The sequence below is a fragment of the Liolophura sinensis genome, chromosome 1 (assembly GCF_032854445.1).
Source record: "Liolophura sinensis isolate JHLJ2023 chromosome 1, CUHK_Ljap_v2, whole genome shotgun sequence".
Taxonomy (NCBI): domain Eukaryota; kingdom Metazoa; phylum Mollusca; class Polyplacophora; order Chitonida; family Chitonidae; genus Liolophura; species Liolophura sinensis.
The window spans coordinates 40,858,595-40,876,916 of NC_088295.1; the positions used below are offsets into that span (position 1 = coordinate 40,858,595).

General features: G+C 35.6%; 1 protein-coding gene across 1 annotated transcript in view; it reads left to right on the plus strand.

The window, feature by feature from the left end:
* The window catches only part of LOC135482271 (rab11 family-interacting protein 4B-like), a 35,703-nt gene that overhangs the window by 6,889 nt on the left and 10,492 nt on the right, over positions 1–18,322 (plus strand). The window contains exons 3-16 of the mRNA XM_064762174.1: positions 1,780–1,882; positions 2,726–2,800; positions 5,853–5,935; positions 7,578–7,795; positions 8,421–8,537; positions 11,489–11,566; positions 14,338–14,373; positions 14,616–14,712; positions 15,016–15,119; positions 15,541–15,631; positions 16,298–16,347; positions 16,881–16,962; positions 17,686–17,823; positions 17,971–18,114. Coding sequence (XP_064618244.1) covers positions 1,780–1,882; positions 2,726–2,800; positions 5,853–5,935; positions 7,578–7,795; positions 8,421–8,537; positions 11,489–11,566; positions 14,338–14,373; positions 14,616–14,712; positions 15,016–15,119; positions 15,541–15,631; positions 16,298–16,347; positions 16,881–16,962; positions 17,686–17,823; positions 17,971–18,114 — 1,416 coding nt within the window. The remainder of the gene's footprint in view (positions 1–1,779; positions 1,883–2,725; positions 2,801–5,852; positions 5,936–7,577; positions 7,796–8,420; positions 8,538–11,488; positions 11,567–14,337; positions 14,374–14,615; positions 14,713–15,015; positions 15,120–15,540; positions 15,632–16,297; positions 16,348–16,880; positions 16,963–17,685; positions 17,824–17,970; positions 18,115–18,322) is intronic.

Below are 18,322 nucleotides of genomic sequence, written 5' to 3' on the forward strand. Positions count from 1 at the left end.
GCATGCTTCACCATCATCCAAAGCCAGACTGCATGCGGAGAAAGTACGTGTACTTACACATGTACATGCTAGAAGCCTAGAGTAGATACTGGGTGTGTTAATATTCTTTTTCCATTATTGTATCCTTTTTAATGGAGACAAGTAAACAATGATTGTTCCAGCTTGTTTCAGTGTTCTCGTAGCTTCTACCATTTCGGTAGCTAGTGCTAAAGGGTGTAATTTACTGATGTGGATGTTATGTTAGGGTATTGATCCTATGTATCAAAAAGAGGGAGGAAAGTCAAAAGTTCACATGTGTGTGCACAATAAGCTGAGAGCCATAGGCATTGCCAAGATAAATTTCACACAACGCTTGTTTTCTACACATAACAACCATAATTTAGCTGGGAAATAAGTTTCAGGTGTGTTCAGAGCGATATATCTGTGCCCATGACATGTGAACAGGTATAGTGGTAAGTTGAATCTGTAATGTCATCTTGCAAATGTATAGCTACATGTATACTGGTAGCATGCATCATAATTTCAGGTTATCTGATTTCATTTATTTGACAGATCATGTGTAAATACATTGTAATACATGTACCGGTAGTGCATTTAAATCATAGAATGCTGAATATACATGTGTCTTTTTTATTATTGCATGCATCTAGGACAGGTGTCAAACAAGTACATGTATCCCTATGATGTGATCATCAATCTCTTAACTTAAAAGTTTTCACAGTTTCTTAAATCAATGAAAATATTTCTTGGTGAATGTATAAGCTTTACAATTGTACATTATTGTAATTTAATAATACATGTACTGTCCACGTTATTGAAGTGCAAAGAAAAACAATTGGTACCTGTAGGTTTGCAATTTCATGCATGGTTAAAGTGACAGGAGGTACATCAAGAACAGTTGAATTAATTTGTTTGCCATATTTCACTTTAGATGCATATATCCATATACTTCTTCGTAGTTAAATTGTATATAAATGCTGTACTGCATTGTTGTAATGTTGTAAAGTAGATGTAAAACATTTGTACAGTTTTGCGTATTTGATGTTGAGCTTATGAACAAGAATATCTTTGAACATCATTTGTGTACATGTTGAGAAAAGGAAGTGCATACACTAGTCCACAGTAAAGCAAGTACATGTATGTATCCTGACAAAAAAGTAATTTTCCGAGATCATTTTGTGGTTTTGTGAACAGGATATTATCATGGTTTTAATAGGACATGTGTACATACCTAGTCGTTGTGAACTTATCAGCTCACCTTTCCTTATTACATACATGTATATTTGAAGAGAAAAAACCAGTTTTGTTTTCCATTCCTCTTTGTACTACATGTGTTGTCATTAGATGATGTTATACATGTATGGTATGGCTATTTTGTCAGTTTTTGTTTGTTTCATGATTATTTTTCATTTCCTGAATGATATGTTATCCATAAGGTATTTTTGTGTTTTAAAATATTAGAATTATTATATCCTATGCATACACACACACACACACACACACATATTACATATTCTTAAAGTCAATTTCATCCATTTGTAGTGTAACATGCACTGTACAATGTATGTATGCATACACTGACTAACAGAGTGCCTTTGTTACATCCATAGTAAATATGTGTACTTTGTTTATAATAGAAATTAGACAACATTATTTTTTGACATATATCAGGCAGATGCTGTAGTAGTGAATGACTTGAAAATGAAAAGCTTTGGTACTTAGTTTAAAGCACTTCTATTATTATTTAGAGTAACTTTTGTGTATTCTGTGTCTTTTCAGGAAATAGTTGGAATCGTACAAATTTTAGATCCAGAAGGGAAGGGGAAAATAAATTTTGAAGAATTTTGCTCTGGTGTACAACAGATATCAGAAATACATGCAGGTGAGTCTTTATCAGGTAGTCATATTTTGTTTGCCATCTACATGTACATCAAGTCAACGATGAAATAATAGGAAAAAATTACAATGATAAATATAACTAATGACATATACATTTTTGTGTGTTAAGGATAGGTTTTACAGTTAACTTTTCTTATATATTATCTCATTGTATAAACAGACAAGATCACTTGGCTGCTATTGTGACAGATGTACTGCAATGTTGAGTGCCATAATAACCTGTTATGCATGGTCTGAGTTGGACTTGCTGGAGGATATCGGACACATTTCAAGTACATTCACTCAGTGGGGTCTGTCTTACTTCTGGTTTAAGAGTTTTCTTCCAGTGTGAGATCGATCATAAAACAGAGAGTGTTCCGTTCAAACAGTATTGATTGATTTAATGTACATATGTACTTCTGTCCATCCAGCAAAAGGCATGAATGGTCCTGCCTGATCCAAAATTTTGGCTTGTTTCTATAGTGAACACAATTCACCTCTGATGTCACTTTTTTAAAAATCTTGAGAGCTGATGGAAAATATGCAGAAATGGACATTGTAAATTACAACATAGGAAATACGTTTACTCCAGTAATAAGAAATAACTGTGCTGAACTTGTTTTAATTTCTGTATTATCTTAAGTATTGAATATCACTATTAAACAGTTACATTTCATGAGTCCTTTATTAAAACTAAATGATTGTGACATGGTTTACTATATTTTCCATTACAGTTTGTGGTAAATTTAAGTCTGTAATATGCTGGCTTTTTTCTCCGATGACCAACTGAACACCTCTATTAGTAAAACTAGCTCATGTATATATCCGTCGACCAATTACTTCACAGGGTTCCTGACTGGCCCCTCCTCCCCTGTGCAGCTAAAACCGGGGTGGTTTAGGTCACAATCATCAGAGGACAGCAGTGAGTTCTCTACAGGACTGCTTTCTAACCCTCACCTCACCTGGAGTGTGTTAACACCTAACCGTTTTGAAATGTCTATTAATCTCTCCCCTTTCCAGGAGCTCCGCTGAATGCACTCTCACTTGTACTGACTCAGCATTTGTAATGATCAAGTGACCAGTGCTTGAATCCTTCAGAATTTATAATCATCAGATGATCTGCATCAGTTCGCCATTAATCATTTCAATTTTTAACTACCTACATGTACTGCTAACTTTGTTTTTGAAATAATGCTCCTCTTTAGCATTATACATGTATGTAGTTCTTTATCGGTGTTCAATCATTCAACATTTGTTTGACATTATGTAGATGAATAATTTATCGCTTTGTCTCAGTGTTAATAAAGCATTTTGATTCATAAAATTCATACATATACGTATACATGTATATATTTTACAATAAGGGTGATATAATGATCAAAATTCATTCTGAAATTCTTAATTTTGGTCCATAAAGTAATTTATAAACATCCCCATTTTGGAATATCATATTGCACTACCTGTGTGTATATATATACCATGTGGACTTAAGGTCCCAAGTTGTTTGATGCTGCTTTAAACATGGCCACAGAGGAATGGCAATCAGCATTATGATGTGATGTACTTTGAATGCATTTGTCTCTTTGGATTAGTGTCACACCTGTGTCATGTCCTGGTGTGACTCCGTTCTTGTGCGCTGTTACCTGTACATGTAACTTCTGTTCCATTTTACTGATTAGCATGAAGGAGTATGACATAACTGGTGAAGTTCCGCATGAATCCAAGTTTGAACTCATTAGAATTGACTTGAGATTTGAAATCCACCTTTATGTAATTGAGGAGATTGCATGATAATGGTATTGGAGTGCTTGATCCAATTTCATAACCATTTTTCCAGTGGTTCAGCACCTGGTGATATTGGTGCATGTTGCCTGTCTGTGTTTTCCAATTTACTGTTATGTTTAGCCCTTGAGATAGGAATGATTACGATACATGTACATGTATGCGTGATTATGCCTGCAGAAGGTCTCTTTGAAGTTGAGTGACAACTGTTACATTATTCTTGGATTATTGCCTGTGATAAAAATATAAGACCAGTTTAACCTTCAAGTGTGACAGTGTGTGTGCTGGATATGCAGTTGTTCAGAGTGTAAGCTGCACACATGTTCTTTCAGATAATAAAAGCAGACAGAGTGGAGTTGGCAGTTGTTGACATTGTAGTTGGTAGTTACAGGAAGTACATCAGTCAGTACATGTTCATACAAGGCTCCTTCTGCCCTGGACCTCTTCGTCATACATGTACACTGTACATCTGGTTTGTTCCTGTTATGTTACATGTTTACGCATTATAGAAGGGTAAATGTGATCAAAACAGTAATGTGTTGAAACCAAGTCAAGAAAATAGTACAAAGAACCAAACATTGGAAATAATTTCAGACTCAACTACTAGGAAAACATATTTTAATGTTGCTATTGCTAGGAAGTTTAAATGCAGGACGTAAAAGTGAATATGGTTTGTGATGTTGACTCTCGACTTTGTATATTAGGCTCCCAGACATTCTTGGTGATTTTAAAGGTAACTCTTAACACTGGATCCAGTTTTAGCTTTTATTTAAATAGTGGTTTAGTTTGCAGTAGTACATTTTTGTGATTGTAAACGTAGCATCTTATGACAGTTGGCCTAATATCTGTCCTGTACAATTGTATATAACAAGGATTGAAGAAAAATGTTGCGATGTAATGTAAGTGTAACAAACATGACCCTGTCTTAATTTGTTACACATGTATTGCATGAAAAACTCGTCCAACAGTTGCCTAATGCACAGTTAAAGGGATTTTTTTTTTATATCTGTTGGTGTGTAACAGCTAGACATTTACATGTAGTCATCATATGAGCTATTATCTTTATATAGTCATGTACACAAATAAATTGACCTGCTGGTGTACTTATCCTATAAATTTATCATCTGTGGTAGGCCTACTGCACCAATTTAAATTGATATTATTCATGTGGTGTAATAAGACAGACACCAGTCCTGGATATTTTACACGGTTCAGTGACCTCTTCATTTAATTAAACAAATTCATATCACCATGTACATGTAAGTGTTGAATATGTATGATGAATAGATGAGGATTAATTTACAGGTTTTGAATGGATAATAAGACTAATCGGCAAAATAGAATAGATCATTGACTTTGATGTGTTTGTGTATGGGACAACACTAACACACTATTTACATTATCATATACATATCTCCATACTTACTTCAATGAGATGTATATTCACGAGTTAACAGGAGTAGATATGTATGCAAGTCAACTTACTATAATAAAGCATTAAACACTGAGCACCATGGCTTGTTCAAATGTTTTCACCGTGGTGTCCCTGTGCAAACAAAGCAATTTGACGCTTACATTACACACGCTTCCTGATGTAACACAGTTTAACTTGTGAATTTCCATAAAAATGCAATTCCATATCTTTTTTTGATAACTTTTTATTAAATAAACTGTTATAGACAGATGTCAGTGAAGCTTAACATGCATGTAAAGCTCCATTGGTGTTTGGGTAGTATGTATATACTTAATTTTTTGACCTACATGTACTTGTAAATGCCATGTGGCAGTGCCCAGGGCAACTGTGCACATGCATCTTCTTTCAGCTTTGTCTGATTGCTTTAGACCGAATGATCAGAGTGTTCTTGTGTTAACACCAATTTAACCAAATGTACATGTAATGTGTGTGCAATGTTTATGCACATTGTGCATTCTGTTACAAATTATGAGATTTGTGTACTGTACATTTGTACCTGTGTGTAAACGGTGTCACACAAATTCTTCTCAGCCCCTTATTGTGTGCTCTCTTTTAAAAATGGCAGGCAACAGAAAGGTCATGGAAAGAAACAATGACAAGAACATCCCGTGTATGTATTAATGGCCCATTGTTTCAATGGCCTTCTGTTCCAGTTTTTCACTTGCCTGGCATATGTTATTAAATGTCCATGTAAACTGATGTTGTTTTGTCATTTCAGCTCACCCCCAGTCTTTTAACCGGTTGTCAGAGTCTGACAGTATAGATACTCTGGTGCCAACACAACTCAACCATTCCCCAAGTGTGAGTTTCTCCTACTTAAGTCAGTGGTACATGCACATTTTATACTGCTGTTATAAATAAGAATACAAGTATGTGTTGAGATTTCATTTTAAGATTGTGTGGAATATTAAAAGGAGTAGAAATTGTCATAGTCTGTGTTGATATTTACTAAAAGGAATTACACAAGTTTGATAATTGACTAGGTATTTGAATGTTTCCAAAGAAAACACATTCTTTTTAGTACATACATGTAGTCTCTGTATTATGTACTTGAGCATGGCACATTGCCAAAGTATTGTAAGACATGTTTAAATATAGTCTCATTAAGAGTGTGGATGGCTTAGTTGTAATAAATTAATGATGAAGTAGCAGGCTTATTAGCAGTGTTGGCATTAGTGTGAATTGGCTTACACCTAAGTTTACATGTATTTTGTATATCATCATTTTGTATTGTGTACTAAATAAATAAACAAACCTGTCTTCTTAAAATACAATAACCTTTTGAATGCTCTAATTCCTCAACCTTTTCACATATGAAAGAGCAACTTTCAGTGCAAGTTTTGAACTTGATTTTGGAGATAAAACTACATTGGCTGGATTTGCCAATTTCAGGGCTTCAAAAAAAGTATAATTTTTATGAGTGTACAGGGAATAATGCCTTCAGAATGTGCTTGAATAAACACCATGCAAACATGCAAAAAGATGGAAGACTTAAAGTACTAGTTCATGTAAGTGGTTGCACCATTTCCTCATCTGATGTAATAAATACATCAAGTACAACTGTGTACATGTACATCAGAATTCTATTTTGTGATCTCCAGAACACTTACAGTGGCTTTTTTTTTTCCTGAAAGAGTAAACCTCTGTTATGCTATGTGCCTTTTGTCACACTGTTTCAATTTACATGTATTTTCATGTACATACTTACATGTATTTGATATATTTCAACTGTTATTTCAGACATTTGTAACTGTTATTTCAAACATTTGTAACTGTTGTTTCAGACATTTGTAACTTAAGGCCCCATACTGAAATATGCATACTTAATCTCATGCTCATGTAATGGAACATATACATGTAGGGCTACTGTTCTGTGTGAAAATAAAATGTCCCTGTTCGGTGTTGCAAGCATATTAATATTTGGAAATGCTTTTTAGAACATTTTCCTAACAATAAAATTTCAGTTCGAAAGTTTATTTTTACTTAATTGTACCTTAATATGATACTTGAGTGGATAAAGGTGTAAGCAGAACATTGTCAACTCACAAGGCTTCTTCATTTTAATTAGCTAGCCTTGGGTGCATTCTTGAATGAGAATAATGGGCTTTTCTGGCTCAGATGGTTAAAGCGCAGGCTAGCTGCAACTATCAGGCCTGTGGTTAATAAAGCAGTGTGTTGGAATCCAGCCGTCTCTCTTTCAGTTGCAATTTTTAAGTCAGAAGGTTTGTCACGTACATAATGAAGATTCAGTGTTTTATTCCAGGCACTATGGTTCCCCCTACACATAAACTCTACCCCTGTGGTATATGTGAAAAGTTCTTCAGTGTGGTATGAAATACAAATGAGTTAATAAATAAGATCCTTAGAATGGTAGAATGTGCACAGACTTCTAATAAAACATATTATGTGCATTGTTTCTGTATACATATTTATATGTTGACAGGTTACAGAGTTCTCAGAGAACAGCAACGCCACCTATAATGAATATGATACAGCCACTGATGAAGATGCCTCTGCTCTGGGTTTGAGTCCAATCGAGTCCACACTACCTGTCAATAATAAATCTGTCATCAGTGATCTAGAGTTCCTTAATCTACCCACACACCTGTCAGAAGATGATCGAGACAGTGCAATCAGTGGAAGATCATCAGAAGTCAATAGGTGTGTATGGCTGTCTTTTTTCACTTGAAAGCATAAAAGTCTATATGTAATATGTAGATTTTACTTTCACTTCACAACTTACATTGTGTAATTATATCATATATATTTTGTGTGTATATTATGACTTTTTTGGCCCAAAAAATGTTGAAATTTGAAGTTTACAAGTACATATAACTGAACACTTCTGACTACATGTTTTCGTTGTCATGAAAAAAGCTTGTTGTAAAATGTACCGCACGCTGTTATTTTCACTTGTACAAGTTCTAAACTGTTTAATCAGTGTGTACATGTCAAAATGTCTTTCCATGCATGTAGGTATGCACAGCTTCTTTTTCCACACCGGCATGGAATGTTCCAGTGGTATGAAATCCATTGTATGAAAAGATTATTCTTACCATAAATCAGTTCACTGTGTACTACATGTCCAATAGGTTTGAGTGTAATAGATTGTTAACAAGGTACGTTTTAGGCTTCAAATGTCGCACCGAAGTGGCATTAGGTAGTAATCCTTCATTCAAATGTGACATGGTCTACACATCATTCTTCGTGAACACACAAAGGTTACTTGTGAGTGACAGATCACCTGCAACATGTGATCTAACTGTACAGCTGGTGTGTTTGGCAGTCGTCAAGATATCACTGATGAGGAGAATTATGAAGACTTTGGAGAAGCTGGAGAAGGTGACTCAGAACTAGAGCCTCATTCACACATATCAGACAGCGACCTTCCACTACATAACAAGTAAGTTCACCTTTAAACTGTATGTGTTCATAAAAGTTATGTGGAATGATACACCTCAGTTAAATTTATGTCTTGTCTTTAAACTGTTCACTATTGAAATCTTCAGCCTTTTGCTGTTACCTGTATTGTTGAACTAATATGGGGGTATGGTTCAATTCAGAGCAGTAAAAAAAAATTATAGAAGCCTGTTTCCATTTTAGCAAACCAACCATTTTATACAGCCTTATGTGTTGGATGTTTTATGCACAACTACGGAGTCACATGCGCATGTGCCAGCCGATAGAAGCTCTTGTTGACAATGTACCAGTCAATAACTTGTCATTCCTTCATTTTCAAATGATTCAACAGTTAACAACATGTGGAAAAACTTCTTGTAACATCTTTTTGAGACAATTAAATTTTGAGACCCTTCCAGATTGGATCAGAAATTACCAACTAGCAGTTCACCTCAGGCAGGTATTTTCTCATAGCTCAACCAAGGTCGTGAGCCTTGCTGAGTGCTCTTCTTATCATGTGAAGAGTTGTGTCATTTGTGGCTGCACAGAGGCTGAGCATTCACAGTGTTAAAGTGACATTGTAGATTTTCTATGCCAAATGATGGGTAATGCGATATATTTCTTATGGTGTAAAGGGATGGCCAATACATTTTGACTGACTTTCTGAACCATGAATCCATCTACTTCTCTACGTGGTATATGGACCATGCAGACAAATTAACAGCTTAATTAAAATGTTCAAAAACTGAACAGTGGTGTTGGCTGTAACATTAGGCTTGGACAGTTAACTGAAAATTATGTCAGTGATATGAATTCTGCATTGGTCAAAATTATACTTTTTCTAGTATTATCCCAGACATGCCTCTATTTATTTCCTTATTTATCTGTTCATTTATTATTATTATTATTTTTTTATTTATAGTCCTCTCCCACATGAATTTATCTTTTCCTTATTTTGCTATTTTAATGTTAAATAGCAAGTTATTGAAGTGGTCTCTATTTAATAACTGCTTTTTTTTTTCGGGTGTAGCTTGATCAGTTGCTTTTTTTTGCCAGTTTGTACCTTTGTACCTCATTGTGAGGTCAGTTCTTTAAATGTAATGGCAGTTATTTAATTTCGATATTTCTGTAATTTTAACACAATCAACATGGGTAAATGAAATTTCATCCAACCCATTAGCTCTGCGTGGTTGTATTGGTCAGGTTTTTAGTGGGTTTTATTATAGCTTTGTTTAAGGCAAGCCCCTCCAAACTTTGTTTTCCTGATGCAGTATGCAAATGAAAATGGCTGTTACAGTGTCCAGTGAATCTTCAACTATATAAAGAGTGTACCTGGCTCTGTCGTGCTCGGCAGGTCTTCTGTTTTTCGTGGGTGTGTTATGCAAACAGCTAATGCCCCCACACTGTGCGCCTTGTGTTTGATCCATTAAGTCTGGGTTGGTGCCAATTTTAAGGTTTCAGTCTTAAAATAGCCTCCACCTTAAATTACAAAAAAGAATTTGCACCTGAAAATGAGTAAATGTACCACAGGTGTTTCAAATACGATTATGGTATTTGAAGACAGCCATGTTGATATGTACCCAGAATGTTCTCAATATCATTTACTCTAGTTGATTTCCTACAAACTGAAATTGAACTACAAGAATGATAATGATAACGGAAGAAAATAAAATCTTTATGTTAAATTTTTCTTTAAACTGACCTTTGTATTTCAAGCTATCCTGAATTTTTCCTGTGTAAATTGCAGAAATTCAAGCTGCATTTGCAAGATTCCGAGAGAATTAAGTTGTTCTAATCCGGCTATTTTTAAAAAACCTTTGTGGTTCTAAAACCGTGGAAATCAGATGATGGATTACTTATCTCATGTTAATTGGTAATGTTTGTGGTTAGAAAGTTATGTTAGAACGTGATTGTTGTGGATTGCACACAGAATGTTAACATGGATCAGGTTTGAGTAAATGCATTCCAGTAAATGAATGAATGAGATAGGCTTTTAAATGACCATCCCGATGGGTGTCCTGTCTAATTTTGTGTTCCCCACTCAACCCATTACTCAATGGGTTAAATGTAGGGGCCTTTGTTCCTCTCCCACCTGGATTCTGATCCTTTGTTCTGCTCTGTTTAGAACTGGTTTAGTATTTAAAGCTGCATATCCCTGGGGCATCTTTTGTCTAGTAGCGTCAGCTGGGAAGGGCATGTATGCCCATGTGTTTGTCACCAGGGGTCGTGCCCAGTAGGTTCAGACTATGCTGTTCAGACATATTGCTGTTAGTGGGAGGAAAAAAAAATGAATACATGATAATAAATAGGTCAGTAAATGCATAATATCATGACAATAACTTGACCTTAATACAGCATTGTTTGTCTTGGCTGACATGTATGTTTTTTCCTCCTCAACTGTTGATCAGCCTGTTGACCTGTATTTTATCGAGCCTGTATAGAGTGAGCCTGTCTTTTCTGGGGGGTCAATATTTCCCTGATCTAGCCTGGGATGTGCTGCCGGGCCAGTTTACAGTGGCTGTGGTGTTAGTTCTAGAGGCCCAGTGATTGTGTGCTGGACGCCCGGGGCTGGGGTTCTCACGACCTGCACCACAGACGCGCTCTATTGATTCTCCCAGACTTGTTGACTAGAAAGGCTGGTGAGAACCCAGCCCTAAACCCTAAGAAAGTTAGGAAAAAATAGAAGACCCCATTGTGTAAGAGATGGCCTCCAAAAAGTGTGGCATTGTGGTGAGCAGAGGCGTTGACCGTACATGATTATCTCACTAACACTAGAAGTAACACCTAACAAATATATAATACCTTGTACTGTTCTTGTTACAGCTCAGGTCTTTGTTTCTGTACAATGCCGGCATCTTGTTTTCACCATGCTTCATAAGCCCTACAGGTTATGTGATAATCAGGCTGCATACTCTTTTTTTTTTTTTTTTTCGTCTTCCTTCCCTGTGTCAACAGTAGCCGTGACAGTGCGTCAAGTCGCAAAGCCCGGCATCGCGACCGCAGAGACCTGCTCTCCCGCCACAGACGATCGTGGTACAGACCTCCTCTCATCCAGATCTCATATCATCCTATCTTTCTCACTCTGTTCTAAGCTCTGCATGTGTTATGGGATACCAGAAACACAAGACCATTGAACTGAAATCTGGTTTCTTGAAAACATGTTTGATGTAGACAAAAGCCCAAATATTCATCAAGTCAAATATTATTACTAACCACACCCATGTCATAAGATCAGAATGGCCCATGTCCTTATAAGCCTCATGTACGCTGTTCAAGGAGGGACATGGTGACATTTTTCATGGCTGTTGTATTGACATTTCGTCTGGCGGAATGAGGAAGGGTGCAGTGTGTTGTGAACTGGTTAAGTTCACTGTTTTATCAAGCTTGAGCACCATGCATTAATCATTTGAAGATAACACTTGCCTTCAACTTGAAAAAGCCTTATATAAATGTTTTCCATGTTCATACATTGTACATATATATATATATATATATATACACACACATATATTACGTAAATTTCCAACTTGAAGTACAATAACTTTCAGTCAGTTCAGCTTCATTAAAGGATGAGATATGTTTATACAAATAGTCAACTTATTAATTGTGAAATTGCCAGTGCACGCAACTAAAAGTTATCAGTAAAATATTTACAATTTTGATTGTAATCGTTGAAATACCATCAAACTGCTTTTGTTTGTAACGTCCTCTTTCCAAGCATGTCACGAAAAGCAGGTCTCCATGACATGTTCAAGAGGCAGTTCCAGTTCAGTGGTCTTATTGCCTATGTGCATGGTGGCATGGTGGTTGTAATAAAGCATGGCTTTGTGTAACCCTCTCTATCGCTGTGTCCTACGCTATATCTTTTCACATCCTGTTTTTATGATACAGGCTCATCCTATTGGAGAATGTGTGTTTAGCTTTTAGAACCTGGTGTGTAGAATTAGTTCAAGGCTTATGATATATTTCTTTTCATTTCCTGTCTGCTCACATTATGTTGCACATGTCTAGCTGGATTAATTCTAGTTGTGTCATGTCCTCCTTGTGCCCTGACTAGTCTGGCACTTGTGTCCTAGACACTGAAATCTGCTGCTTTTTACAATGAGAAAGGCATATACACAGGTGATCGTGAGAAAATTTCTATCAGTACATGTATAACCATGCATACATATGTACCACAACAAAAAAGCCTGCTTTTCTTTGTTCTCTTCCTATCTTCTTGCAATACAAAAATCACAAAAAAATCAATAGCTATTTGACAGATTATTGATATGCAAGTACATTAACTCTTCATGGAATCACTTTTTTCCAGCTCTTTCCTTCAGTGTTACTAGACATTTAGAAGCTAATTGTATTCTAAATTCTGTGACATAAATGTAGGTCTGGTGTCACTTATAATGTGGGATATATTACATACATGTACATGTTGATACATATGAGATCTAATACACATACATGTATCATGTATGATCTAAAACTGCACAAACCATGTACATTGTGTGTGGTTATGTTTAAAGGAGGAAGGCCGATACATGGCAGTGAATGACAACCCTATTGTTTCACTTTCTGTACAAAACTTGTCTAATCCAGACATGTCACAGAACTGATAAAAGTGTTAGTGTTTCAGTGTTCTTATAAGGAAATATATGAAACCAATAAGCCTTTAGTGTGTTACTCGTATAGAAGAATATGTATGTAATCTAGCACTACATTGTCTATTATATGTTTTCATCTTCAGTGTATAAATTATGCTGTAACTTTGCAAACTTAAACCTTTCAAACAGCTGTTCAAAATTCATATCTAATCCACATTAAAGCATATATGTGTATTATAAACTTGTATTACATCTACTTGTACATCTTTCTTCTGTCACTGCTTCATCATGACTAGGATCATTACAGTCAATTTCCCTTTGATACAAAAATTCTATCTGCTTAATTTATTGCCTTAATCTTGATTTGTAATGTGCAAAGTTGTTCTATTTTTTGCACCCAGATCCTTTTCTTTATTTTTGTTGATAGTTTCTGATAATAGTTTTGTCATGATTTATTGTTGTAGTTCTATTCTGTTGATGATAAATCGATTTTTAATTGGTCACTAATGATTAAGCCTTAAAAGAGAAACAGAATCAGTGGTGATTGGCTTTTATGGGTAAAATAGTCTAGGTTAAATTGGTGGTGCTTTGCATAAGCTCATAAAATGGCTTGCTGATTTTAGTGTGACCAGCTTCATATAATATGCAGGTCTCTGGTCTCCACTGCTAGCCAATCATTGTCTGTCCTGATTTCCTTTAATGTGTCCCCCACCCTCCCCTAAGCAAAAATGATTTAGAGATTTCACAAATAGTGGTTGGCCAAGGGTCATACTGATGCATCTTGATGTTTTGCTTATTACAGTTTTAGTTTTTCATAATGTACTTGGGTTGAGTTTACCTTGTCCTCGTGATTTAGCTGCTTTGGTTGTGGTGCTGTGTATGTGCATGTAATAAATAGTTGAAAACAAATCCAATATGTCAGTCTTATCCCTCACAAGATGCAACAGTATTAAACATTGTTTGTCAGAAAATTATGGTACATATAATTAGGAAAATTGAAATTAACATGTCGTCTAGTGCACAAAGGGAAGATATATGTACTATGTGAAATGTATGGACATATTACATTCATCACATAAAAATACATGAAGTTTAAGAAGTCTAATTTTCACACTTTTCCACTCTTATATATTCATGTATTTGTTAATTTATCGTCTGAAATTTTACTGAATATAGATTTATATATTACCTGTATTTTTTCCCTTTCAGTTCAAATAGAAGAATAACATCAACAGCCTATGCAAAGTAAGTGTATGGAATAATTTTCTATGTATTTGATATTAGATGAAGTTTTTAAAGTAAACTTGAAACATTTAACATGAACCTTTTACTTGCAAGAATCGGTGAAATGCAATCAAAATGCACATGACTCATGTTGGAGTTGTAAACTACACCTTAATGTACATCTGTATCTTTGCATTATCCTAAAAAAAAAGCTTTCTGTAATCAGGTCACTTTGAAATTTCAATTTAAAAATTGTTTTCCAGTCAACTGCACAGGAATTCCCCAGCAAGGCGAAACAGTTTTGAATCCGATGAGATATTTGACAATATTGACGGCAGTTTTTCAGAGGTTAATGATAAGGTATGGCTTCCATAATCTTTCCCATGATTGATAATACAAGATTTGTGATAATTGGTTGGAAATCACTACATCAAGCAAATAGTATCTACATTATTTCAACTGCAACACTGCTGTGAAGATGTTTTACCCTACACATTATGAAAGATATGAAAATAAAGGAAGCAAAAAATATATGATATGCATGCAGAATAGATGTAAAATATTCTTACATTGTTTACTTTTTTTCATACAAATTTTTGCTGTGCTTGAATTTTGGCATCAAATTTTGTTTGATCTGTGAATTTAATATTTTTGTTTTCACAGATCCACTTTTTAGAGAAGCAGATCACATTTTTAACTGAGATTCATCAAGAGAGTGAATCCAAGCACAACCGTCTGAGGGAGGAAAACTCACTTTTAGTCAGAAAGTAAGGATTTGATCCAGAAAAAAATATCATTTCAGAAATCTGATATTTTGCCAAATTGATTTGTGGTGGGTTTTCTGCATCTCTATGTCATTAGCAATCCATTATAGGTGGAGAAGTTGCTTTGTGTTGTATCTTAAAATAAAGAAGTCAAGAGTATTTGAATTGTTAATCTCCCCTTATACAGTTTGATGAAGACTGTATAAGTTGATAAAGACTGTTTTAGTGAGTTAACTTCTGTTATCTTTTCAAAGTGCCAGAAAATTTACGACATGTACATTAAATGTTTTATGTGCTATCGTAGTCTTGAAATTCAGGAAAGAATATATTACAAGAAAAAAGATTCTCTGAAAAAATGGTCATGAATGCAAAATACATGTTCCTGTCTGCAAAGCTGGTTGACTAGATGTTGATGTTGTTGTAGAATCCACGGGTTGGAAGAGCAGGTGAGGGAGATAGAGATCAGATCAGAGGAGTCCCTGATGGATGAGCAGCGCAAACAGAGAGAGCATGTTGTAAGTTGTAATGTTCAGATAGCAAAAGATAAACAGACTTTTAAATCAGGGCGGAAAGGAGAGATTGTGCAAATGTAAAATACATGGAATGAGTTTACAGTTGTATTTTAGATTTAAAAGTTACTGCCCCTCTTTTTTGTGTATGAATCAGTGTCTTGAAAGAATCTTTGTGACATGCAAAAACACTTTTGTCAAGAATTTTAGTTTGGCCATGACTGAAGTCTTTGATCTAGTGTGGAACAATAAGGTATCATCAAACCATCACCTGGTGGGCATATTAATTTGTGGAGAGAGTAATTATTTTAATAGCTCTGTACACAGCTAAGATTTCCAGGGGTCATTTTCACACAGTGGCATTCAACATTTTTTTATTATACATTTGTCATACGATATTTTCAGTGTCGCTATTAACATACCATTGTTTTCTGTGTCTAATCCAGCCGTACGTGGTAAGGTCTACCAGCAACCTGGAGGTGGTTGTGGGTTTCCCCCGGGCTCTGCCCCGTTTCGTCCCACCATAATGCTGGTCATCATCCTATAAGTGAAATATCCTTGAGTACAGCATAAAACACCAATCAAACAAGTAAACAAATCTTTGTCCGATATTGAACCAGTACTTTGTGAAAGTGGCCCCTGGTGTCTAATGCAACTGATTTCTCTTTATAGTCAAGATATGAGAGAGAAAGATCTGACCAGATGGATTACCTCACACAAAGGTATGATTGTCTAGATTACCTGTAAAAATAGCTTAACACAGAGGATAACAAACATTCTTACTGTAAAACTTACAATGTTTATGTTCTATTTTGTGTGGTCTTGAATAACCTCCCATTTAGTTGAGTTCTGTGTAATAGGTGAAACACTGTATTAAGGGGTATGATTTTCTCAGCAACTGTTGAGTAACTGTCAGAAATGCCTCTGTACCTGAAGACACATGCACACTGTGTTGTTTATTGTTTCATCTCATCAAAATCGACTCATGTAACAAAAATAGGTCAAGTACTGTTTCATAAATTGCCTTATTCTAAAAATTCGATTAGTTTTGTTCAATTAGTGGATTTCAATGGATCTATGCAACAAATTGTGGCATGTGCATGCAGCTTTATGGATACGCCATTGGCTATAAATGTAATGGCCAAGTAATAAGAAATTATCCACAGAAGCCAATTAGCTAGCAGTCATATTAAGTTTAGGTATACATTTTTAGGAATTTATGCATAAATTAACTTGTGTTCTGAATGTGTTTCAGGTTACAAAGAATAGAAAAAGACCATGATCAGGCCCAAGATGAGCTGACAAGATTACGTGCGGAGTTGGACAAGCTCAAATTGGTGAATATACATCACAAATTCAGCCACCAGTTTTTCTAGCTATTGTTGCGGGAAGTGACTTCATAGGCCTATGTTCAAATCCAACTGTCACTGGTTTGTCAGTGGCGTGAAAGTTTCTCGAGTCCCCAGTAATAAGCTATTGGTTACCCCAGGCACTCCAATTTCTCCAGTCCACAACACTAATTGGTGTTAAACTTGTGGCTAAATGCAGGAATTTTCATGAGAATCATTATTTATTTATTTATTTATTTGATTGGTGTTTTAAACCGTACTCAAGAATATTTCACTTATACGACGGCGGCCAGCATTGTGGTGGAGGAAACCAGGCAGAGCCCAGGGGAAACCCACGACCATCCGCAGGCTGCCATGAGAATCATTATAAGTCTTATTATCATTTACATGTACTGTAACTCACCATAAAGTTCACCCCAAAATGTGCATTTTTGGAGGCAGACAAATGTCACCATGTATTACTTTTAGACCTGAAACTTACATTTCTCTACAAATCCTATCTTCTACACTAACCTCATACCACCTTTCTAAGATCAGTAGAACTATCAGAATCAGGTAAAATAAGCAACTTGGGCGTGGATGAAATTTTAGGTCATTTACGGAATTTAGCTTACTGTGTTTAACTATATATGCTGATGTAAATAATAATGACTAATGGTTTTGGAGTTAGACTGCTATGGATATTAAAAGAGTGTATGTGTTTGTCTTCAGGACAAAGCAGAGTTACAGGAGCGATTGTCAGAAAGCCAGTATGAGAACACAACCTTGAGAGAAGAGGAGGAGTTGCTGCAGGAGAAGATCCGTAGGCAGGTGGAGGAATTTAATGTGGAGAGACAGGGAGCAGCACAGGTAATCTACATGTGTAATCTTCTTCTTCAGGATGCTTTCATATTGTTCATAAAGGTTTTTAAATATTTTGCCTGAAAGGTAGTTAGCTGGTTATTTTATCTTATGTTGAACAAAGCATGTATAACAAGGAATTGTTATTCATTTCAGCTCATGGATGAGATGGGGAAAGAGTTAGAGCATCTACGAAAATATAAAATAGAAAATGAATTGCATCGAAATCGAGGCGATAGCATAGGAGATCTGCCGAACAAGTACAAAGATTTACAGACTGAGATCAAACAACTACAGGAGGTAAGAATGGCTCATATTCTGACGTATTCTGTAGATTAAATGCTTCACCTGTGTGATCTTTTCAGCTTTGTATGGCTTCATGCCTTTTCATACAGTATTGCTTTTCTTAGCTCTTCTCAGCTCACACTGTTGTACAGCTTCACAATTTCTATGTGGTACCTGTAGGAGAGCCAGCCTTATATAATGCATGGCTGTAACTGTTGAGTTC